A 27,205-nucleotide genomic window follows, 5' to 3' on the forward strand; every position below is an offset into this window, starting at 1 on the left:
TGTCATAGATATATCTGCATAACCCGAATTATGAATGACTTGGTGTTTACTGGTGATCTTTTGGCGGCCTTTGGTCTGGCACTCGTGAGATTTCGTCTGTAAAATTGCCTGTTTCTAGTGCATGCCAATCAGTTTAAAAGAAAGGGCATCGATCATCAAAGTGTGTTTGTTTGCATGTTTGATTTATAAGTACCTGTGGTTCATGCGGACTTGATGATGACTTTAAAAATGTATCTATTTGGGAGTTTGAACATCTTAACACCTCCTGTATTTATTCCAGCAAGGGTAAAAACCCCTTTTTTGTATCATTCAATATCTTGATACTGCCCAAAGGATCCCATAGACAAGTTATACTCATCTATACAAAAAAATGTCACACTTGAATGTGTTAAATGTACATGTTATACAATCATAACATTATACCGCATTATAATAACATGCAATAAAGTAGAGACTACCGTATGTCCAATGACAGTATCGTAAAAATATAGTCAAAGTATATTAATATTGCCACAAGTTTGCTTGTAAGTTATATACACACGTAACATTACTATAACGCATTACATAATACGCATTTGCTATGATGCATACTAGGCGAAGCACATTGCTATGAGTGCCTGCTGTATAAAACTAAAAGCCAATACAGCACTGCATGCCATACTGCAAGTAACATTGCATGCCTTTTATATTTTGCTTTTACTGTCAAGCACCCACACAGCGTTGCCTTTTCTATATACACACACACACACCCATTGACTATATATGGACTATACATTATATATGCCCATGGTTTTATACTGTGTGTATATATTGTGTATATATTATATACACACAGCAGTGAGCGAGGCTGTACGCAGGGTTTCGTTGGGATGGAGGAGTCGAGTGGGTAGAGGGGGAGGAGGGAGGCGGATTTCAAAGCCGACCAACATCACCCGACACGCGCTCCGCTCACTGTGAAAGCGCCCTCGGTGCGGACCGCTCGCAACCCACCCGTGCTCTTTTTTCGATCATTGCCGCCACCACCAGCAGCAGCAGCAGCACCGACGTCGCTCCTCTGTCTCCCTCCCTCCCCTATTCGTTCTCTCCTCTCTCGTCTCATGCCGAGTTCGTGAATGTTAATGACCAAACACCCCATCGCGCTCAGGGCTGAATCAGTCGGTCAGTATCGTCTTACCTGTCTTGTGCGAGATGCTGGTGTCTGTGTGCGCGTGCATCTGTTGTGGAGCAAGCCTCTCTGTGTGCGTCTCTCGTACGCACAGCAGGCTTATGAAGTCGTAGTGTATGTGGGTGTGTGGAGTTTTGCCGCTATAGGTGTGCTATACCTGTGTCCGTGTGCACATGTCGGTGATGATTGCCGGTGTCTCGTGGCACGTGGAGTCAGTTTCTCTGAAGCGTTCGTAGTTTTAAATGTCGCGGAGTTAAGCTGCCCATTTCTCACCGAGTCCATCGAAGTCAGTCCCCGTAAATGTTTCAATATCCTCGCCTCTCATCGAGTCGGAGTATTTACCTCCGACTAAAATAGCCTCTCGTAGATTCATAGCGCAGCATCCTCGCTCAGTATAACATCAAGCATCGTGTCACAGTCCGTGTATACACAACACACACTCATCCTCTGCCTCTCTCCCTCTGCAACATATTGATCAGCCACCGGGCACCGCGCCTGCTGGAGCATCTGTGGGATTATGCTGTCCCCTTCACAAGCGCAAGTCGTCTCCCGCTCCTCTCCAGGTAACACAGCCTTTTCGCCAGTACGCACGAAGGGGTGGGTGGCCAGCACCACGCCCGGCCGCCTTTGTCTCCCTAGCGGCGATGTTTACACACCGCAGCAGGTACTAATTTCGGGCTGAGTCGACCTAGGGGAGGCCCAGGACCGGTACAGATAATCGTCACCTGGTGTTTGACCGTGAGCGGGAATCGACCTCGGGTGGCCAGCAAACACACCCGCACACACACGCACACACAGCCGCACACACTCGCACACACACACATCCGCACACACACCTGCACACACCCGCATACCCGCACACACACACACATCCGCACACACACCTGCACATACACACACACCCGCACACACACACACCCGCACACACACCCGCACACCCACACACACACACCCGCACACCCGCACGCCTACAACAGAAGGGCCCTCTCCGTCGATCACATGCAGAGTCCGCAATTAGTGACACCCCGACAGACGCGGCGGTGTCGTGCACACGTGAACCTGTGGGCAAATTGGACCAAGCTACCCACCTCTACGCAGCGCTACGCTCAAACGCATGCGTCAATAGCACTGCCCTAAGTTGAATGCTGTATTTTAAATATAAAATAGGTGACGTTTCGGACAATGACCCTGCTTTATGCAGACGGATGATATCAATAAATACGCTGCGGATGTCTCACCGCTATGGAGAAGTACCAGTGACCGAAACGTCGCCTGTCATGTGTTTTTCACCTTCCACAGCAGACGAATTTGTCTATGTCATGTTTTGCTCGCGCACCACTGCCAACGGATGATCACACTTTGTTTTGCTTGCTTCCGGACGAATATTGTTTGCCGGCTCTAATGATCTTGCACTACTACGACTCTAACTATGCATTTGATGCGATAGCTGCACAGGATTGCTGTTTGTACACAGCTTCGTTAACCAGTGTTGCCAGCACAGTAATAATGATAATACTGTCCTTTGAGTGCGAAGGAAAACATTGCATTGTCACCACTTCTTTAAACTTGTATACATTTGATGATGATGATGATGATCGTCATCATCACGATTATCGTCGTAGTCCATGCGAAGTGGTGATGCATTTTTAATGTGCAGAGCACGCATTGTGGCTGCCATGAGCGCAATTCGTTCTTGTGCGCATGAGTCATACATAAATGCATGAGATACACATATAAGCTCATACGTATAAGCAGTCTCATTAATTTGAGTTCTTGCATTTGTGAGCTGTCAAACGCAATGGCGATGTTAGCTGTGGGGGTAAAAAATAAAAAAAGATACGCGTTTACATACACGTACACTTTTAGATTTGCGTTTGGAGTTGACCTGATGTTTGTTTTTTTAAGTGTGACCAAGCACGATAGCCTAAGTCAAGAATGTATCTGCTTGGTCAGGATTTGTTGTCTTGCTTAGGTGCGAGCATTAACCTTTCCGTGCCAAAATCAATGCAAGCTAATACACGTTTTGGACTAATTGTCAGCAACATTAGTTCATATTTGGAATCATTTTAAAATGATTTTCACTCACATCTCAACCACATGATGTACAGATGTGTGCATATTTCTATGGAGTATGTCAATATATTTATATTTTATATTCATGCTAAATAAAGTCATTCTATCGGAAGATATTGTGTTATATAGCATAGATAAATATGTGTGGTATATGATTGATTTCATTCGTATATTCGAATCTGTTTTAACATGCTAGTTTCTTGAAATTCTTATTGTAAGGATGGATCCTGCCGTTTTTTGTACCCTCACTGAGTCTTGAGACTAATGTTCAGGAGGTTTATACTTTGAAATTATACACCGCCCAGGTCGATGCTGTACATTATAAAATGTGCAGCAAAACATACCTACACTGGATTTGTGCTCTTGGCATTCATCAGCAAGCCATTGAATACACAGAAGCCCAATAGTGTGATGTCTCGATTTATAGGCAGAACTAATATGCACAACGTGGAACCCACAATCTGTACTTTAATTACAAACTAATGAACACCATATAATCCTTATTATCATCATTATCCTTGTCTATCGAGTAAAGAAGATTCACTCAAGACTTTTTCAGAAGAGTTCTGCCAAGTTTTTTTTCCAGCAGGGGGCGATGTTGTTTTGTGCAATTCCAATTGAGTCATTTGCAGGTAACATTTCAGCTTTGGGATGTTTGGCCAATACCAGTTAGATAGCATGTTTTTCTTTATATGTAAGCAAAGCAATGTAAGTAACAAAACAACTGTATTTTTAATTTGTTTATTTAGGGTAATTTCTGCATAACGTACAGACCGTGTTAAATGTAAGCAGCAGTGCCAGTCGTGGCCAGAAAGAACTACAGACTCCCAACAGCTCAACCGACTGACCATCGCTCTCCTTCCTAATTGTGTCTGTTCCCTCCGTACTTGTTACAAACTCAACTGGTGATGACTCATTTCATCGGCTCCAGTTTAAGACCCTAATCACCCTCCTCTTTCCTACATGCGGTGAGCTCTTGTTGTCCAAACAGACAAATAAACAGAGACTATGTTTTTATTATTAAAACAAAGTAAACAGAAAATCATCTCCTCGTTCGCAGTCATCTGCTCTGTTGTCGGTTCTGAACCACTGGCTGTAATTCCACATTCCCCATTGAAGTGCGTCGTCTTTCTCTCGGACAGCAGCTATCGATTTCCCACAAAAGTGCAACTCATTGTATCGATGCCTGAGGAATGAAAGGCTGAGTGGGCTCTGAACTAGGCTTTGAATTGGCAGCCTTCTGGATTTTGGCTCGAGAAATCTACCACAGTGCCACACAGCCAGATTGTTACGTGACAGGTACTGCACGGCATGTAGGAAATGAACGTATGAATGTGAGCGTGTGTACGTCTGTACGTACGCAAGCACGTGTGCATGCTCACGTGCTTTTGAATAAAAGTCAGAGATTACTTCCCTTAAATCTTCAATTTGTAAAAAAAAAAACTGACACTATCTAGGCCGTACACCTGTTAACGCGCAGCAGTGCGAAAGCTTCGGTTGTGGTAGCTCCTTATCTGACTAAGCGCAGGGAACGCGCTACAGCCACCATCCTGCCTGCTTCCAAAAGGGCTGCGTGCCAAATAGGAAAGGCTGCATTATCGCGTCCATTAACGGGCAGATGGGCCGTGATCAATGGTGGCGGCAGTTTTTTTTATTGCTTAAGTGATCGCCTTGAGACCACCACCACCACCACCACCCATCCATCCAGCCCTTCCCTCCCCGTCCACCCTGTGGGGCACTACGCTCTCCGTGGTGCCGGAGCGGTGCAGCTGCCTTTGAGCGCGTGCCGCGTTCGTCATTTCCACTCGCAGCTTTATCGCAGTTGCGAGAGCGATGCCGGTGTAGCAGAATTATTCGCTGTCGCGTGGATGCGCTGAGACCTCGGTTCCCTGGCGAGGCTGCATCGCTTTGGTCACATGGGTGAGGAGTGATTGTTGTTCGTTTTGCGAATGCTAGACTTAGATCCCTGCCACGTGAATGTGGAACTTCCATGTTTGGCTCAGCGCTAGCAGCGGAGATGGGTAAAGCCCATTGCTCATTGGAGTTTTGAGGACATGTTACATGGGTGGCTTTGTTTAAGTTCACTTGCTCTGTCACACTGGTGAGTGCTTAAACCCAGTGATGCCTAGAAGTTCACACTGATATTGTTAGCGTGCGATAACGATTACTTTCATGCACCAGAACTCTGCCACGGGAATGTGTAATTTCCACTGCTTGCTTCGGGGCACCAATGGGAATGGGCACCACTGCCTTGCCCTTTCGAGCACCTCCCTAGGCACAGGCGTTGCAGTGAACATTCACAATGGAAAATGCTTTTGTGTTGTGCCAAGCTTCCAATAATACAACTAGACTATCATTAATTGCTACAAATTCGAATAAGCTGGAACTGCTCATCATGAGCATGTGTACTGCAAACGTCATTCTTTCTGCACGTGACGCTTTCATCAATGGCACTACCTCAAGGGGAAAACATATAAGCGACGTTTCGAGCAATGGCCCTTCACAGCGGAGAGATTGTGTGCATTATAGAATGTTCGACTATTATTCACTGAATCTCTGCAGCGTCTCTACCTCTCTGCGAAAGAGGTCCATTGCCCCATACGTTGCCGATTATACATATGTTGTGTGTGTGTTTTTTTATCTTTTGGGCCAGCGTGTCATGGGTTCTTGTCATGCGTGTTCCTGCGCGGCACTGCCTATGCAGTATCGCACGGTTTTTTTTTTGCTGCTGCTGTTGTTTACATCTTAACGTGTCTGCGCCCTCGTTCGTTTGAACGCGAAGGAGGGTATTCCTCCACGTCACTCTTTATTCATGCATCGATTTCTCGCTCAATTACAGGGAATTACTCGCGCTCGGGACGCGGTGGACAACCTGAGGTCTCATAACCTCGCTCCCCCGGGGGAGAGCCGCTCTCAAGCGTCCTCGCTGGGCAGGGTGACCGTCTGCAGCTTAAGCCGCCCAGCAGGTCGAGACAACTTGGGAGCGTCATCCTCTTGACAAGGAGAACACTTCATCCGCTGAGGGATCGGGCACTGTAATAAAAAAAAATCGCTTTAGGAAATAAAAAAATATAAAAAGGGGAGAAGGAAATCGTTTGTATAAAATAAGTAAAGTGCGGGTAGTGGTGCTGACGAGACCGGGAAGCTATTACATCCCTGATATCATCGCCTCGTGTGGATCAAGTGCTAAGCTCGGCCGATTCTCCCGTGAGCAGCACCTAAGCCACCGCGAACACTCACGTGCTGATTAAGTACTTCGTAGTGGCCCTTTGCGAAGCCACTGATGCAACTTTATTTTTCATCTCCCTGCCGCTTTGTGGGGGGCGAGCCATTTCCCGCCGAGGACCTGAGGATGAGTTCATCGAGCGGCGGTCAGAACATCCGGCGGCGTCCCGTGCGCATCTCCCCGCCACTTCCATCTCCGCCTCCATCGCCGCCTCCATCGCCGCCGCGCCTGCAGCCACGACCGCCGCCGCTGCCGCCGCTGCTGCTGGCGGTGGCGGCGGCGGCGCTGGCGGCCGCGCTGGCGTCGCCGGGCGACGCTCAGGAAATGGTCTCCTACTCCCGCTCCATCCGCATCGAGGGCAACGTCTCCATCGGCGGGCTCTTCCCCGTGCACGCGCGCGGGCCGGGCGGCCTGTCGCCGTGCGGCGACATCAAGAAGGAGAAGGGCGTCCAGCGGCTGGAGGCCATGCTGTACGCGCTGGACCGCATCAACGCCGACCCCGAGATCCTGCCCAACGTGACGCTGGGAGCGCGCGTGCTCGACACGTGCTCGCGCGACACGCACGCGCTCGAGCAGTCGCTCACCTTCGTGCAGGCGCTCCTCGAGAGGGACTCGTCGGACGTGCGCTGCACCAACGGCGACCCGGCGACGTTCGCCAAGCCGGAGCGCATCGCCGGCGTGGTGGGAGCGGCCGCCAGCCCCGTCTCCATCATGGTGGCCAACATGCTGCGCCTCTTCCAGGTGAGGGCCGGCCCAAGCTGAAGGCCCCTCGTGGCCGGTGTGTGGGGCCTAGCGAGCTGGCCGCGCCGCTGGCTCAGGGCCCACCGAGGGAGATTAGTGCGGAACGTTAAGTATTGCCAGTTTGAGGGATATTTATCAAACGGATTCGTTTGATGTTGGTCGTGTCCGTGGTGATGACCCGCATCATTTATTCAGTCGTGTAGTTGTTGTCACGTTGCGACGGACGATATAAGAGATTGGTACCAGGAGGATGTGCACTACTGTAGGATATTTGCCACTACATACCACTCACTTTATCAACCCTAAGGGAATAAAGGGCTGAGAGTCGACCCCTGAAGATAGTAATATATTTTTCATTGCTTAGAATATTCAAATTTTACGTCCAGTGTTAATACTGTGGCGCTTTGAGTGACAGATTTTTGCCAGAAAACGCCACATATGTAAACAAATAAAAATTATACTTGACTGGGAATTGAACTCTCAACCTTTGATTCCTCACATGCTTTCACCACTCTTATCGATCATTTGAATGCACGGAAGACGCAAAAAGGCAACTGCAGCTACAGTATATATATAAAACGGCCACAGTTGAGCAGCTATGCTCGGCATTAGCAACAACAACAAAAAACACTGACGATACTATCCGTCATTTAATCCAGAGCGCTAGCCGCTAAGTGTGACACACCTAGCTGCGGAGATAAACAACGCTACATTATTTACGACTTCTTCAGCCGTACGTACGCACGATGCCGCGATGCTCATTGGCTCACGTCTACGTGCTGCTGCTGCTGCTGCTGGGAACATTGGTGCTCAATGACTCCGGTTGAGAAATGCCAGGCGATATGATAGCCAAGGGCTTGTATATCTGGAGACCTTGGTCTTTTACTTCACATATATATGGAGGAGCGTGCATATATGTTGAGATGTTGTAACAATAATAATAATAATGGTTTATAACCATTTGTCAATCAACTGCTGGATGAAGGCCCCGCCCACCCCATGCCATGTCAGGTATTGGGGTTGTTTGTCCATACTTCACCAAACTCGCCAATGTAGGTTGGTGAAATGAGGAGAACAGAACTGATTAATATATCACTCACCACTGATCTTAGCCATGGCTGAGAATCTAACTCGGGTCACCTTGATCAGAGCACAATAGTATTTGCAATATCGTCATAATTATCATCATCTTCAGCCATCATCAATGCACTGTTTGATGAAGGCGTCCCAAACCACCGTAATCTCTCATGATACAGCAATCTAATAATCCACCTAGCACCTGCACAGGAACTGATTTCAATTTGTTATGTGCAGACAGTAAACCCCCTTTATCCAAATTCATAGAGGGACACTGTGCGTGATTCCTATAATTATTTGGATTCAGTTGCATTCTTTCTACTTTCAACTGAGCATAATCACAGATAATGCAATTACTGTTGCCGTCACTCATGGAATGCTTTCTCTTATCCTTGAAAAGGCTCGGATTATATGATGCCATCGCTGTTACTGTTGGGTCACTCCCTCTTGTTTGAGCAAATTCCTCTGATCGGAGCAAAATCAACGTTGCCAGGGAAGTTCGAGGTCACACTTCTTACCCACAAGACAACTCGGAGAATGTGAAGACTGGAGTACTTCCGGAATACCACTTGTGGCTGTCTCGTCTACACTAATCGGAATACGAAGAACTTCCTGACTCTTCCGGATCACATTTTCTACGTAACATTTTGTACAACGCGCGGATCACTGAGTGTGCACAAACAGCATCAAGCGTGTAAAATAGTTATTTTCATGAAAAAAAAACTCGTTTTACTGCCTAGGGGATGTGAACAAGTAACAATACCAATCTCTCGCCCAGGAACATTTTGACTGATTCTCCAAAACGCTCCCTCGGGTCCTGTTTGGAATCGTTTGGCCAATTAATGGGCATTTGTCACGTGTAGACTGAATTATCCATAGAAAGCTCACACACAGGAGTATGACCAATCCGTTGGACATTTTAGAGCTAGAAACACAAATGCAGAGGGTTTGCGAATCCCACATCTGATATCATAAGCGATATTCATATTCAATGCATGTTTTAAACAATGCAAAGGACATACATTGCATTTCACAGGCATCCACGCTTTACAAGATACAATTTCAATGTATATATCATTTAAATGTGACCACATCTCAGGATCATAGGCAAATTAACAAACGGAGTTCTTAAGTGTGAACTTGACCATGGTGCCAGCAGATGAGAATGAGCGACCTCCCTCCCACTGGGTGAAGGTCGATTGGGGGCTTCGATAAAAAAAGAGCCATGGTCGCTGGAGCGGAAAGAGCGCTCGTGTGGAATTGGCGTCGAGTGAGATGAGACGGGAGAGGTAAGCAGGGACGAGTCCACGGAGGATCTTTAAAACAGTTAGCGCAATGCTCAAATTGATCCAGCATTGGATTGGGAGGCAGTGGGGGGGGGATTGAGGTATCGGGGTGCCGTGATCTCATTTACGGGTGCGAGTGAGAAGTCTCGCAGCGGAATGTTGGATCATTCGGAGTTTTCGAGGCGCCCGCCAAAAACTGGAGCGTTCCCAGGACTCGGGGTGAGCGCCTCCTTTGCTGAAAATTTTAAGCCACGTGTGGGGTTTGTGGCGTTGATGGAAATCTGCGTCGGAAAGCGGCTACTGCGCTCTGAAAAGTTTTCCTTCCCCCCCCCCCAGTGGACACCTCGCACCGCGTTTTCTTGCACACGACTCGCCACGCTTTGCGAGGCGTGTGCAAATTGAGCGGAGTTGAAGGGAAAGCGTTTTAAGTGCATTTCATCACTTAGATTGGGTCCATTTAAGCAAGGTTGTGCTCACACATTCACCTGTGGCTCACTGAGTGTTAAAAGGATGAGAATCGTTCACGATGGGGGAGAGTGACGTGAACACAAAGAGACATGTTTGTATACTCAATCAGCAAGCATATCCATCACAATTAAAGCGTACCCGGTTGAGGCAGAGTATCTAACTTTGTGTGTTTTTGCAGGGTGAGGCGTTTGGGACAATTGTTTGTAAAGAGGATATGCATCCATACTAATTAAACTTTGATTGGGCCATTCATTTATGTAGCAGCTGCATGGGATAATCATGTTGCAAAGGCAGTCGGACATAATCAATTGGGATGCCATGCAGTGTGTGTTTTTATAAACCCAGCGGAGAAATTGTCTGGCTGAAATATTGATCTGGAATGCGAAATGACCATAGCAGAAGATGATACATTCCTGGACATAACACGTACCTACATGTGTTCTCTTTTCATAGGCCTGGGTAATGTTTTTTGTATTTACCCTGTTTCATGCACTGTGGATGTACCTTCCAGAATATATCAGTTTGGTTGTGATAAAATATTTAGAGCTCAGCTTGAGAAAAGTTTGTATCATATATATATTTTTTTACAAAAGTTTGTTATTACTCTTGTATGTGGCATGGATAGGTTTTGCCAAATGGCAACGAAGCAATGTAAATGTACAACACGTACATTTATTTTTTCTTCTTTCATGAAGTATATTTTAATCATGTTGTAAAATGTCACCGCTGAAGAGTGAAACTCATATAATAGCTATTGGACCTAATAAAGGGTTGATTTTGGGTTATGGATAATATTTGTTTGTGACAGCCTACTTGTTTACATAACCATTGGATTACTTATTTTATATATTTAGAAGTTCCTCATAGAATATTGCATGCATTAATACACTATACAATGCAATGCGATCACATTTTTTTTATTTGGTTTCTATGTGTATTTGAAAACAACTGCATCTCAAGAAGCTTTGCAAACAAAGACCAGGATATGTTGTTATTTACGAGAACATGTGTACGTTTAATAACACTTAATGGGTAGGAGAAGAGCCAGTGATACGTATCAGAGGAAAGGGAAGTATTGAGCCTGGACTGGAACAGGGGTAGTGATTCAGCAGCATGAAATGGGAAAGCAGGAGGCAATTGCAGCAGGTCAAGTGAGGGTTTCGTCAGAAAGGTTTGGTTGCTTGGACAGAGGGCACCCGAAGGGAGGGAGAGCTAAACAAGAGGGATAGACCCATGATAATGTTTTTTTTTGTTGTTGTTGTTGGGTTTTAGATCGCGTACATATGAAGATGCCATTAAACCCGCCACCACCCGACACGGCCGAAGAGTAAGGGTTGTCACGTAAACAAAACGTGCCAATTCGTTACTACTTTCAGCACACCGGTGTGTTGGAGAGTAAACTCGCAATATTTACTATTTGAGTATGGCGGGTTAACGACGCATTTATATTTACGCGATGTAACCCCAACAAACCTTTATTGTGAATAATATTGGTGGCAAAAGCCTACTACGTGGGAAACTGAAGAGAGGTCAAATAGGCACGGAACCATTGAAGTTCAACGTTCGAACAGCTTTGCATTGGTCAACGTAATTTATTGACACATTGATTTGATATCAACATCTGCCTCTTATGTTTCACTTAATCGACCTGAACGGAAGTTACAAATGGCAATTACATTTTATCCAACGGCAGACTGATTAATAATAACAATCAACGTGCTTCGTGCAGCAAAGCCAGCATCGTGTCGCGTGAACATTTTTTTTTTCCAGCGGTGCCCGGCAGCTCCGAAACGAGCGGCCAGCTCCTCTGTACGTGTCATGATGAGACCAGCTATGGCACTTTAAAATCCAAATCGAAAACTCATTTATTCGGAACGGCTTGATGCATTGAGTTTGTTGTCCTCTCCTCTCACCCCAGCACCTCCGGTTAGCATCCGTCGGCGACGTGCGAAAGAAGTTCAACGTGCATACGTACACAGTGCTCATTCATGAGCCGGGATAACTGCCAAAAATCCACAGTGTTCCAGAAACCTACTTACTGTGCTACCCACGGAACAGACACCACCTAGCTGCTGTGAAGGCGCGTGTATCCACGCACGATCCACCAATCCTGCCTCTACGTCGCTGGATCACGGCCGTGCATCACGAGCAACGCACAGCGCCCATTCTTTACTTGTGTCTGTCGAAACCGAGGTACGTGGGCCGTTTATAATAGTGCCACGGAATGTGCGCACATGCGTGCAAATGCACAGAAGCTTGTGTGCATCTCTCACTGCCTTCACTGGTAGCCAATGGGTGATGTCTTGCTGCTGCTGCTGTGTAATGGTACAAACAGCCGGCCTGAACGCAGAGAGAGCGCTCACAACATGTTTTTTTTTTACAGAGCGGTTGTGGCTTAGCTTTGTAACGTATAAAGCTCGAGCGGGGAACGTACAGCAGCTTCCCCGCCGTAACGTTCCCACGTCGAGAGAGCTCCCTTTGTGCGTGACGCGAGATGTACGACCCTGTAAAGGCTCGGGGTCATCTTTCCAAGACGCCCCGAATCACAATGTTGTGCCTCTGTGTGGAGGCACTCAGGGATCCATATCATCACCCCTTTTAGACGCCGGGAGGCACCGACGGCTTTGGTTCTTCACAGAAGACCCTCGTCGATAATGCGCGGCTGACGTTGATGAAGCTTTTCAGTTGCCGGAGCAAGAAAAAAAAGCTCCAGCCACGTGTATAATTGAGACCACGGTGGGCTCAATGTCAGAAATACTATTTGTTTTTCATCACGTGACTGAAAATCGTCTTCCATCCGCATGAGTCCTCCAATCTACCGAACTTCACGGACGCAGAGGCTGTTGTTTTTGTAGGGGCTGTTTTTTTGGGTCCAATTGCAGTGTTGTACTTCATGAGTTGAAGCGTGTATGTGCAGGCAGTGAACAATCGTTTGTGGAGATAAAAGTCAATTAACTATATTCCCCTGTAAAATTGAGCATTTATAAAAGTTTTCTGACATCAATCCCTATGATTAAATCTACTTATAGAACGGATCTTTATACAGATATACATTGAGTGGGCCACAGCAGGCTATTCTAAAAACCACAACTGCATTCAATAAGACTCCTTTTTATTTTAATCATTTTGGGGTATGCTATTGGCAGATCATAATTATCCGTAAAAATAACTGCTGATATCTCAACCATGAGCCATGGATATATGGGAATAATAGAGTACATTTACTGCTACTTCTGTGTCATAAAACGCAGATAATATCATAAATGTAACACTTTTATTGTGACTGACTTGTGGATAATTGCAGATGTTAGGATGTATTTGCTGCCACTTTAGGTCACTCCTGTTATCCGTGAAAAAAAGTATACAATATGAATAATTCATTCTTGGATATTGAGATTTTTCACAGATCAGTTGTGTGCCACATATGATCTTAGTTGCATGCAATAAGGCCATGGATACGTGGGGTTTGACGGTACATTTAAATATTACCCACGACATTATAAATGTTAGTGCTCAGAGATAGGGAATGAATATTAAGGGAACTCCATGTTTTTTACACCAACGTTGTTTTTTTTCTGCGGTCATCTACGATCGTGCTGAGACTGTCAATTCAGATCCCTTGAGGACCAGTTTTAATGAGTGGCTGCCCATACCCCAACACACGAGCTCAGCGGTACTCAATGGCGGAGCCAGGGGGGGGGGGGGGGCGGGGGGCAACCCCTCCAGCAATGAAAAATTATAGAGGAGTTGTAAGTAAGTAAGGACTTGTCCCTTGCTTTTTATTCGACGCGTGTGCGGCGTTGGTGCAGCCGTCGATCGAGAGGAGTCGAATTCGAACCGCGTTGTGTGATCGGCATCGCGCTCGCTGAAGGTGAGTGATGCCTTCAGGGAAGTCGTGGACTGTATACGCAACTGCGCACAATTCTGTGAGTCACTTAGAACCGCTTTGCCGTTACTATTGCCAATTATGGACTCAGACTATTGTCCTATCATCTCATAGAGTCCCTGGCACGTAGTAATATGCTACACAGTTGCAGTGGGGGTCGCAAAATGCCGACGCTCTGACTTGGCCATTTATGAGCATCTTGTGCCAACAGACGGCCTCTTAAAATCGCCCATAATAAAAAAATATGAAATACTATCTAAATACTAACACTCGTGAATTAATTGATTTAAAAAAAAAGATTATGATCACTGCTGGTCTTACTAGTTTCGTTGCGCGTCCCGTGTGTGATGTGACCTCCCGTGCCACTCACAAGAAATCGCTGCAGATTTACAGAACGTAAACACCAAACAGTGTTAAAGAAAACTGAACTCTTTGCTAACACAGTGCTCAGAGATAAACTATTGGAAGGTAATACTTCATTCATAATACAGGTTTTTTTGGGTTAGATCGTGTAAATATCTAATCCAAAAAAACCTGTATTATGGATGCTATTGGTCGCGAAAGCCTACGTGTTAAACCTTAATATTTATTCTCGCTTTTTAATAATTCAACAATTGTTTAGAAGTTTTAACTGAATAGTGGGAATATCATACAGCATATACGCTGCTTCAAAATAATCACAGAATACCAGCCCATTGGCAGTTTTCTGCAGATTAAGGCAAACTTTTTTGCATTATCTTGTCCAAAACTTCCGACATGACATTGATATATCATCACGCTGGTATTATAGTAAAGATACATAATTTAGAAAAAGCTGCATTGATACAGAAAAAAAATCACTGCATGATATAGTAGCATAGCTAAAAATTGCACCCACACTGACTTCGATAAATATGAATGTCCCATGCCGTATATAACAGTTGCTCATTTATCCTACCGTCCCTTGTTCATTCGTTTTTATTTTTGTTCGGCCGCAATGCAATGCAAATTTAAACTTGATTAGGCGCTTTCGTGACTGCAGGAATTACTCTTTGGTTTTTTCGGTAAAGTCACGTAGAAATAAGAAATAATAAAATTACATCATAGCATACTACATAATAGCATACGACGTTTTGATTGCAACGCAAGCAATCATCATCAGGCACAGAAGAGCTAAATTTAAGAGAGAGAGGAAACACAGAACCGCAGACATATATACAGACACCTAAGTAGAGGGAGTTAACACAGAGACACAAAGAGAGACATAACGTACGGAGCACAGAGAGACAGGGTCTCTGTGCCGAGGCCTTAGCATGTAGGGGAGACAAAGAGAGATGGAGAAGCACATCAAATCGAACAAGATTTAGTAAAATTTGGAAACAATATAATGCAACACAGAGGATCGGTCAAAACACAATTAACGCATGGTCTGGTTGATTACGTTATTTCAAAGATTGCTGAATTATAAGTTAAGTGTGAAATTTGAGAGATAAGACACATATACGGAGACACAAAGACAGACATACCAGTAGAGAGAGAATAAGCAGAGACAGAGAGGAATATAAAACAATACAGCGTAGATAGCCGGCCAACATAAAAGTCAACTCTCTACCTAGCTGATTACGTTCCTCTAAGGATTGCTAAATTTAAGAGAGTGATAGAATACAGATCGCAGACACATATATAGATATCTATGCAGAGAGAATTAGCACAGAGACATACAGAGAGAGAGACACACATATGGGACACAGTGAAACAGTGTCTTCGGCAACAGAGACACTGTTTCACTGTGTCCCATATTCTGCTTAGATGTCTATATATGTGTCTGCGATCTGTATTCTATCACTCTTTTAAATTTAGCAATCCTTAGAGGAACGTAATCAGCCAGGCAGAGTGTTGATTGTTATGTTGGCCGGCTATCTACGCTGTATTGTTTTATATTCCTCTCTGTGTCTCTGCTTATTCTCTCTCTACTTGTATGTCTGTCTTTGTGTCTCCGTATATGTGTCTTATCTCTCAAATTTCACACTTAACTTATAATTTAGCAATCTTTGGAATAACGTAATCAACCAGACCATGCGTTAATTGTGTTTTGACCGACCCTCTGTGTTGCATTAAATTGTTTCCAAATTTTACTAAATCTTGTTCGATTTAGTGTGCTTCTCCATCTCTCTTTGTCTCCCCTACATGCTAAGGCCTCGGCACAGAGACCCTGTCTCTCTGTGTCCCATACGTGTGTCTCTTTGTGTCTCTGTGTTAACTCCCTCTACTTAGGTGTCTGTATATATGTCTGCGGTTCTGTGTTTCCTCTCTCTCTTAAATTTAGTTATTCTGTGCCTGATGATTGCTTGCGTTGCAATCGAAACGTCGTATGCTATTATGTAATTTTATTATTTCTTATTTCTACGTGACTTTACCGAAAAAACCAAAGAGTAATGCAAATTTAGTTTCTAATGCATGTAAATTACTTTTCATCTCTAGGTGATGTCCGCATATTAAAATTAGTCTTGGGCAGTGCTCATTTCCAAAACGAGTAATAGAAATTCCATATTTCTATGGCAGGGACATGTTTATCCATAGGGAAACAACCGTTAACTTCTGGTACTGTCGTAATCAAGTTACAGTCTCTGAATGGAATTTGAGATCACGACCTTTTGATCGAGTTGATCACACTAACCATGTGCCTGGCAGCTGGATAGCTTTGATTATTTGTTGTTCCCGGTTGAAAGACAAGGAGCGGAGTACGTTAGGTATGCAGTTCAGAAGCAGATGGTTGATTGGTCTGGAGATATATAATTTGACAGTTGGCTGGGGAGTAATCCGTTCTTTAAACTTTTTGTATTAGGTTTACAAAATATATTACACTCCAGTGCTGTATATGGAAATAGCTGGGATTGGGTGCACATGTGGACATGTAACCGTTGGTGGACCACACCGATTGGTGAGCCCAGACTTAAACCATGAATTGTGGGATGGATGGTCTGTTCCAGCACCACCTGCACACTGCGCTTAATCGAGAAAATTACATTTTTGCAAAATTTATTATCAAAAAATGAGTTAGTTCTGGTTCAAATGCGAAGTTCGGACTGTTCTTCTGGGCAATCAGTATGCACTACCATCATGTATTAGTATTTAAATATTATCTTTAGGACCAACTCAGTGTTATCCTGCAACCCCAATTCCCACTCTCTTAATTTAATTGCTAGGCGAGAAACTCACCGACATAACATCCCATCATTGGGGATTTAAATTACATCCATGTCACGCCTCTTTAGAGCAGCACAAATATATTTTTTGCCAATGTTTTTCACTTTCATGAATTCACCACAAACAATAGAGGTTTTGCATATGTTAAAAATACATTGTCCTCATAAATGAATGTCCCTATACAACGAGTAGAGCGCCGGGTGGATAAAATACAGCAAGTTGGCACAGTAGAGGGCACAGGTGGCGAATCAGCCAGTCATCTCATTCAGTCGACCCGTGGCACCTGGGTCTGTCCCATGACCTGCCAGCGAGCGTTCGACACTTCACCTGGCCTTAACGTGCACTTAGCCTGGCACAAGCGCCGTGGTGTTGTCACCACCTCTTCTTGGTGAATGGTGGTTGTTGTTGCAGTGAATCTGTCCATCTAATTATACAGTATATGGATATTTGGTGGGATCAATGCATGTTAAGCATTGTCCTAAGTACACATAATTATATGTACGTCTTTAACTTTGCTGGCAATGTTTAAAGTCAATATTAGGATTATGTTGCAATTTGCAAAACTTTTTTTTCCCCCGAACATTATTAAGTAATTCAAACATTTGCACAGACCAGTACGGATCTACAGAAATGGCAGCTTTTGGTGTTCGATCTCTAAAGTTTGCACAGGTACAGGAGCGGTGTCCAAGTTAATACATGTGCTTTGTTTTTTTCTAAGTGCCTTCAAATATTTGGAGACGAAATTGACAGCAAACTTCGCTGAGAATGACTTTTAAGAATCGGGAATTTTAAAATATACTCCCTTGAGGTTTGTTAATGGATGGTATTGATGTTTAAGAGGCTGTTAACCCTTGCTCAGATGTGGCTATCATAAGCACTGCCGTTGCGTTGTCTCACATTCTTAAGTGCCTTACGAAACGAACATCGTGATTTATGAACGCATAAAGTAGGCGCGATGAATTAAGGCTGCTCATACCTTCCTCCTTTGCTGATTTAGTGGCAATTTTGAAACTGGTGTCAAATCAAAAGTGAGAGTCCTTTAGAAATACTAGGCCGTCTGGAATGCTCTTCCTTCCAACACTAGAAAGCCACTGGAGCTATGTATGCGCTTTCAAATCTCGATTGAAAACTCATTTCTTTATAACTGTTTTGCATGTCGTTGTTTGTCCGTCCCTCGCACCGCCGATTAGCACGGTTGGCTACGTATGGTGTGAAGGAAGTTCGACATACATACAATAACATACATACACGTCCTGCCAGAGAAATGCATACTTTTCATCACTGGTGTTTGACTGCCAAGAGAGATGGACGTTGCTACAATGCTGGATTGAGCATGGATATAATATTACTTTTTATTTGGCTCAAGGGGATGAGAACAGCCAAATACTTGAATAAAGACGTCATTCATTTAAATGAAGATGAACCCCCCATTCTCTCCCCCCCCCCCCTGTAAAAACAGAGCTATAATGTTGCACGTACATAGCTAACCAGTTCGTCCCAGGTTGTCAAATACAGGTTAAAAACTTCAATAATGAGAAATAAATAAATCTGGCTGTCGCCTGATGAAGCTAGTTGTAATTACTGGCGAAACGTCGTACTCAGATTGTAAATGTTGTGGCTTGGCTCTCCAACACACTGGTGTACTGTGCTAGTGACGAATTGGCACGTTCTGTTTACGTGACAACCCTGACTAGTTGGCTGTGTTGGGTGGTGGCGGGTTTTAACGACACATTTATATATTTACGCGATCTAACCCAAAAAACCTCTTATGAATAAATTCGTGTTTTAATTACCATTATTTCGTGCCAGGGCGATAAGCGCACATCGGTAACAAAATTGTCAAATGCAAACCAATTAGGAACAAATAACAGTACCTAGAAGCCAGCATCCAGGCATATTTAATTTAATAAGCACACCACTGTAATCCGTGTGTTTCATGGGCTTATAGCTCATTACCACAATGCTTAGGTAATCTTATCCACTTTCTACTAAAATGTAATTCCACAGAAACACAGCATTCTAGCTTTGTGGCTCATATGTTCAAGATTATGGGCACGGGTGAGGGATTAGAGAATCAAATCAAAGCCTCATTCACTCGCATACCTGTGTTCATTAATGCGGAATTACTTTTTTTTGCAATTACTATACGGACAACACACGGGATTATGTGCAGCGTAAGTGATCAGATTGATGGTTGATCATAGTCATCATCATCCACCTGTCTGCCCACTTCCCCAATTGTCTGTCCATGACAAAGCATGCGTGCTCTCCTCCTTTGTATTCAACATCGGCATTGATTTTTGCTTCAACCGACAAACACGATAGTCTTGGTGTTGGCCAGCATATCCCAAGGCCAATGTGACTGCTGTTTTTTTTTCAAATGAAAGTGTTTTTTTTAATATCTGTTTTGTTCAACATGGGCACATGATTATCATCATGGTCATCACCATGAGTAACAACATCATCATCAACAATAATCAATCATCATAATCCATTATCATATTTGTATCTATCAATTATGAAGCATAATCATCATCCATGATCATCTTTATCCTCCATCTATCCATCATCAGTGATAATCATCATACATAATTATTCATCATCACGCATTGTTATTTTAAGCCCAGCACAAAAGACACCTTTTGTCTGGCACAGACATCACTCGAAAAGTATTTAAATAACGACTTGCTCAACTGTATCCAGCCTTTTCTTCCCTTCTTACTGAGCTATCGGCACCTTGCACCCAACCTACCAAAGCATGGCCCATGCTACCTTGGCAGAAATTGTATTCATTGTAGGTTTTTTATTATAGAAATTGGTACATTGTCCTTTAAATTTTGCCATTTGTAAAAAAATATTAATTTCCTAATTTTCATAAATGTATCAAATCAGTATTTGTTTATTGCAGTCTTGCATCATTAAAATCTAATTTCATATCATGAAATTGTCCATAAGTGACACAAACATCCTTTGACACATTTGCAGGATCTGTCTGACAGCAATTTGACACTTTGCAGATGAGCAAGTGGTTCACATGGACTCTGTTCATATGGAGGATTCTTCTTCTTTCATATCGCGTTAGAATAAAGCAACAGGGCTACAAATGTATGTTTAGCGTTGTAAGCCATTACATTCCATCCGAGGTGGTAGCTGAGTGGAGTCTGCTTGTTCCACCAGAATACAATTGTTGTATTGGGGCAGTCATCAGTGATATTGTTTGCACCTCACTACATTCACAGTTTGTTAAGTCTTTGATCTTCTATTAATGGGCAGAAATGGGCAGCGGGTTGGGTTGAATGTAGACTTAAATGGGTAAGATTTTTTTTATAATTATATTTTGAGGTCATTGGTAACAGAACTGAAATAACAAACTCACGAGCCTTGGCAACTTACTTTAATCTCATCTGGCCAGTCAGAGTCAAACCCAAGATGTCAAGTTAGTAGCCGATCCGGTGCTTGGGCAAAGGCAAAGCAATTTCCCAATGAGACAACCTGCCACCACCACTTTTTCTGTTAATCACCGACTGACTGTATCATCACACGGTGAAAGGCCAGTGTTGTGGAAAAAATATTTAAGCATTTTTTTCGCATTTCACATCATTAATGATTCTCCATCGTTATATATCAAGAGTGGACACCTTGTTCAAATTTTGAATGTAAATGACTGTATGCTTAATTTTCATCTTATTGAAATGGAGATTTTTGTCTTTATCTGAGTGTTATAACAAGAAAATGCCACATCTACTTAGAGAAAGAGACTGATTTTCTGCTAAAGGCAACCTCCTTTCTATGCAAACACGATTTACAATTAAACGTAATGGTTTGTATGGACTGTGTCATATAATCAGACGCCACAAACAATAAACCAGTCATCATTAAGAGACACGGTGAAGCCGATACATTATAAATGAAAAAATAATGTACACCCCTTTGTCAATCGACTGTTGGATGACAGTCTTCCCACATTGTTTTACTCGTGGGAATTGTTTGACGAGAAATACGATTTTTTTAAAATTTGATTCTCATTCGGCCCGATGGTGTCAAGTATTGTCTGCAACCCTGATTCACTCTCTGTGTGGCCTCTCTGTTTACGTATTATGAAGAATGGACATTGCCCAAAACATCACCAATTATTAACTTTTTATTTGAAGGCAATGTTAATGACAAATATGTTGAGGTTTGAATTTTGATTTAAAGCTTTCGTGACTGCAGTTATTCATATTCTTAGTTTTTTCGGTAAAGTCACGTTGAAGGGAAACAACAAAATAATAAAATATATATTTTTTATTGTTTTATATCTATTTTATTATTTTGTTGTTTCCCTTCAACGTGACTTTACCGAAAAAACTAAGAATATGTTGAGGTTTGGTTACGTTTTTTTTTTACTTTTACATAAGAATCACGATCACTGGTGCACCACTGTAGAATGCATCTGTGAATCAGCTGTTTTCAAGGCATTTAATATGTCCTGGCCATTCAAACGTCAGGTCGCATTACAGGACACGCCATAATTCAGGGGCTGTCAAAACACTGGGATTCCCCCAGGATATAGCATAGGTTAGCAGTCCCAGCACACATGAACACAGGCCCTGTCTCAATCCTCATTAATTCTCATTACCGTGCCTTCGCATGGCTGGGCAAAAGGCATTTCTGCTAAATCTAAAACATTCAAGCTATGGAGGAGTTGTATAGTAGTTTCCGTGGAGTAAGAGCCAGCTGCATCAATGCTCTGCACCCACTGGAATAAAAAAAACTCGCTAAAACTAGGCCTAAATTAAGCACCGAGTAAGGGCAGCCTCCTCAGGTCAACACAGCTCCGTGGTCAGGTTGAACAGTCGGTTTGCTCACCACCAGAACAGTTTTGCGTGGAGCTGACCGATCAATTTCACAAACCACCCGTGTAATTTCTTCAGGGAATTGGCAACTGGCATTAAAGTCTCTGTAACGTAAATTTACAAGAGCGGGCCATTGTGCGCACCAGTGTCGTTTGCCGAATTCGACGTTTTGCTCGGAAAATACGGCAAAAAAAGCGACAATTATGGTTGTCTCTTCATTGGTCAAATCGTCAGATGTAGCCAGCAAAGCCGATAGATCATATTTCCCAAAGGGCAGGAGGCTGTTTAAAAGACCTCGGAATTGACACCGCTGTGTTAGGTTTTCGCAGTTGTGCTGTATCGTTGAGTTTGTGCTGAAAATGTTTCGCGTTCATTTCCTGAAGAAGACCTCAGCACCTGGGGCGAAATGTCACGCATCTTGCTGAAAAACACGCAGTGACACCTGAAAACACATCGGAGAACTGGCCTTACCATTGAGTCGGTATATTGAACGCGTTGTAAGAACCTCTTCGAGGTCAAATGTTAATTTATAGCAAAAAAATCCGCAATTAATACTAAATAATTTCATACATATAGAGAGGTAGGTATGGATTGGCAATCTAGAGGGATCGCCGGTTTGGTTCCATCTCCCAGCGTGGAAGTTGAAACAACGGTGAAAGTTTCTACACACCCCCCCCGCCCCCGACTTATTATCGTTGTTAAATTTGGAATTGCCTCTGGTAATGCGTAAACGTGTTTGCTTGGAGGTGTGCAGCTTGTGATGAGATTTCACCATTTCGGTTATCGGACCAGCAGACAAGACGGGGTGTCACATGTTATGAGGTCGCACTCATTAAACACAAAGTGCTCGCCACAAATGTGCCTTGCTGGTCTCGCCATAGAGCATAAACCATCATCACGCAAACTCCGGTCGTCATGCTCGCAGCGGCTGTTGGCTGGCCATCGAACAAAGTCGGTCACCGCACTGCGCGCTTTCACATGCGCTTCTGCGGCCGTCTGGAAAGCTCTTCCCTTCCGATGTTCGGAAGCCGCTAGGAGTTATGCTCTTTTAATTCATCAAGATTGAAAACTTTATTATATGCTATGTAGATTACAGTCGTTGGAGATGGATCTCTAGAGCTCTCTCTAGTGGAGGCTCGTCTGCCAGCGGTGGCGAGAGGGAGCAGTTACAGTGCTGCACCTTTACTTGCGTTGGATTTTTTTTTTTTATATTTGTCCATTTTGATCCCCCAGTGCGGGAGATTGGGCTGCCACGATCGGCACTCAACAAGATCCAGGGGGTGGGGGGTGGTGAGAGATAGAGAATCGCATCTTGATTGTGATTCATGTCCACATACGGTGCGAGAGAATGTCAACATACGTACGTGACAAATCATCAAATTACCAGCGGGGTGAATTGTTAGCTTCCTCCTTCCAGGTCTGCGGCTTGAGTGTTACCCACTCAAACGTGAGTGTTTTCCAAGCACTTTGGCTACCTCCCACACACAAAACGCTCACAGAAGGAAATGGATGAACATCCCCAAAGCAGAATTACTTTACAGGCACCCGGCCACCTGCCCTTCCATTGACATCCTGTTCATCCCTTCCGTTCTTCCCCGAGTTGCAACCATTAAAATACGTTGCCACCCCCAATGATTCACACCTCATAGCACAATTCACCATTTGTGTGGGATTAAAGTGGTTGAGATAGATTACAGTCGTTGAGATGGATTAAAGTGGTTGAGATGGATTACAGTGGTTGAAATGGATTACAGTGGTTGAAATGGATTACAGTGGTTGAGATGGATTACAGCGGTTGAGATGGATTAAAGTGGTTGTGATGGATTACAGTCGTTGGAGATGGATTTCCCTATTTCCCTATTGCCGTACAAAAACTGGAGGAAGGGCCTTTGCTATTGATGCCCCCAGAGTTTGGAATGCTATTGCCAATAAACTGCAACTTGAATCGCTACCAATGAGATCTTCTCTCAAAACTGCTCTAGAGGAGTTGTACGCCCCTAGCTGCCACTGCTATTCATTGGCGTAAACTAAAATAAAATGTTTCGCTCCGGATGACGCTGCAAAGTATTATCTGTATTTTAATTTAGCGTGATCTTAAAGGTCAATTGAAAAAATTGATACTCCGACCGATGCTTCTGTTGTTGTGGAGTAACTCATGCAGCCAGCTATGGCTCTAGGATTTGGTGTTACATGTTATTTATGTAGTTTATTGTAAAAATTCGGTCACAGTCCTTGTGATCACTGTTACGTTGCAATTATGGCTTTATTTTTTGGTGATTTGGAAAAGTTTTTTGGTTTAGACATGTTTGTTTTGTTGTAGTACGGAATTAGACTGATGGCCTTAATCTAAGTTTTTGTGGTTGTTGTTGTTTGACTTGCATTCCACTGGGATTTTTTGCACACAGCGTTGGTGTACGGTGCTTTTTTCAGGAATATTTTTGCTGGTTTTTTTTTCCATGGATTTTCTGTTCGCACAGTCACATAGTCACTTTAAGATGTTTTTCTTGTTCGTGTTTTTGTTTTTTTTGTTTGTTGTGGTTGTACCCGATTCAAGAGCCGAATGGCTCACAGGGCTATACCAAAATAAACTGAACTGAACTGGATTAAAGTGGTTGATATGGATTACAGTTGTTGTGATGGATTACAGTCGTTGGAGATGGATTACAGCGGTTGAGATGGATTAAACTGGTTGAGATGGATTACAGTGATTGGATTACAGTGGTAGAGATGGATTACAGCGGTTGATATGGATTACAGTGGTTGAGATGGATTACAGTGGTTGAGATGGATTACAGTGGTTGAGATGGATTACATTCGTTGATATGGATTACAGTGATTGTGATGTATTACTGTGATTTTGATGGATTACAGTTATTGTGATGGATTAAAGTAGTCATGATGGATTACAGTGGTTGAGATGGATTACAGTGATTGAGATGGATTACAGTGATTGTGATGGCGTTGTTACACAGCTCTCAATCTGCCCGACTCGAGCCTTGTGTCCTGTGCTGATTAGAGCAAATTTATTTCGGCTGTGCATGTTAGTTTTGTTTATATGTTTGCACTGCAGCATTTCAAGTAGTTAGATGCTGTATACATTCTTATGATACTCATCATCATCATCATTGTTATTATTATTATCTAAAAGTGAGGTTTCAAGTGAACTAAACATGGTTATGTATTTTTAATATTTAATAAAGGCAAAGGGGCAGCCTCGAATCGTCTTACTCACACCACTGCTGACGGAAGGGCTTCCACTTGAGAGAGCTCTGAAACACCCCCTCAACAGGGAGCTCTGACGAGCTAGATGGCCCATCTTGCCCCATTAGCCCCTCTAGTGGATACATTGGCCTACTCTTCCTCTCTGGTCGGATGTCTTCGAAGGGGTAAGAGTACCCACACTATACCCCACCGCACACGACCCTCTGGTCGTCTGTACTGCTTTGTGGACAGAGGCGGTGTGTGATGTAAAACAAACCTTGCACCGTTGTTTGAACCGCCGCGCCCGGAGATCCAACCGGCGACCTCTGGATTACAAGTCCAGTGCGCTGCTAACCAATACACCACGGCGGCACCCATAGATGTATAACATTAAATGGAATATCAAATAGTGCATAACTCTCACATTAATCCAAGGCCCGTTGAGGACAAAGAGGAATATTTTATTCAGCCAGATGATCGCCGAGATGATTCTGTGACCTGCGCACACGAATGTCGCTTGCTTGTGGGAAGCATCTCGCTGTAGAAGTGGATAATTTGTTACGTTTAGTGTGCTTTGCATTTTCATCCCTTTAGGGTGATTTAGGAATGAGCCAGTCATACATCATTACTGAGCTGCCGCGAAAGCCTTACAAGTACCTATTATCACAGCTTAAATATTTTCTGAATGCACGTATAGGTGCACGCATATAATATGCATATTATACATTAACACGTATGAGGTATGTGTTGATATTTAAATATGGGCACTGAATATTTGGGGCTATAGCATGAATCTGGGTTAACTTGTACAAAAAAAAGTTTTAGTTTTGTCTTGTAAGTTATTGTATACTTTTTCATGTTTTGTTTGTTAGGCTACAAAAATGAACTGTTTTATTGGTGTGTGTTATCTTAAATTTTTTTATTATTTATTATTTTTTTAAGCGTTATATGCAGTGGTGCAGCACTCTTGTTTAATAATGAACTGATTCACAATCAAAACTTTGAAAGTAAAAATCCTTGTCTTAAGTCAACTCGGTCCTTATTTTCTCTGGGATCAGTAACGTGGATATGACTGCAGTGGCTCAGAGCCTCGAAAGGAGATTGACACTGCTACACGCTTTATCTCAAGACGGAGACACTTTGACATTGGATTGATGATGATTTTGTGAATTGTATCGTTTGCACAATTTGACGAGACAATGTCATTTATATTCAAGTAGCAATTCAAGGCTCTCACAATTCAATAGATATTCTGAATTTTAGATCACAATTCCATTTCAAATCAAATAAAAAAATGACATTTCGGTCTAGGGCACAATTCACTGTCTGTATTGAATTACATTGGGTTGAGATGGCTTTTATGGGGGGTGTAACGGGTTCCATTACATGAAGCATATTAATAAAAAAAATAATGGGTTCTTACATGCCCAATTTGATGAATCTACCTTGAGCATACAAATAAATTTTTATCGATAAATTGGTGCGACGTGAACCGGCTAGGAAATAAGCACAGGCCACAACAAACATGTGTGATTTAGGACAAATAAATGGGTCTCCTGTACCCTATTGAGCACAATAGTATTTAATTGCGCCTGAATAATAGCAGTCACTTATTTGCAAACATAAACAAGTTGGGTGGTGGCTCCCGCAGGGATGACACCAGACTGACAGTCGTGTCACCGGTACATCTCATTAGCACATTCATCAAGCTTGCTCATGTGAAAGAATACATTATATAAAGGCCACAAAATCAATTGCCATTACTTGTGCATATAGAGTTTTGCATGCATATATACACACACACAGGTGAATCTTCATATAAATGACTAAATGCACAAATAATTGTTGTTAGATGGACAACAAAGAAGACTGTATTTTGGCCAGAATCCATTTCTAAACAATATTCTGAGACTATGCACACTCATACTCGTAAAAAGCAACGATCCATGCAGCGCCTTTGATAAAAAAAAAAATCCCCAAATTTCTAGCAGCAGTTGGTGTGGCCAGCACCATGTTCGCCTACTTTGGTGATCTCAGTGCTGATATTTAAACACCACAACA

General features: G+C 43.3%; 1 protein-coding gene across 1 annotated transcript in view; it reads left to right on the forward strand.

Annotated features, from left to right (window-relative positions):
- Positions 1–509: 509 nt before the first annotated feature.
- The window catches only part of LOC116949408 (metabotropic glutamate receptor 8-like), a 290,056-nt gene continuing 263,360 nt past the window's right edge, over positions 510–27,205 (forward strand). The window contains exons 1-3 of the mRNA XM_032966701.2: positions 510–1,158; positions 1,645–1,728; positions 6,078–7,205. Of these exons, the coding sequence (XP_032822592.2) occupies positions 6,522–7,205 (684 nt within the window). The 5' untranslated portion in view covers positions 510–1,158; positions 1,645–1,728; positions 6,078–6,521. The remainder of the gene's footprint in view (positions 1,159–1,644; positions 1,729–6,077; positions 7,206–27,205) is intronic.

The sequence above is a fragment of the Petromyzon marinus genome, chromosome 36, assembly GCF_048934315.1.
Source record: "Petromyzon marinus isolate PM22_M1 ecotype Great Lakes invasive population chromosome 36, UKy_Petmar_22M1.pri1.0, whole genome shotgun sequence".
In the NCBI taxonomy this organism is placed as follows: domain Eukaryota; kingdom Metazoa; phylum Chordata; class Hyperoartia; order Petromyzontiformes; family Petromyzontidae; genus Petromyzon; species Petromyzon marinus.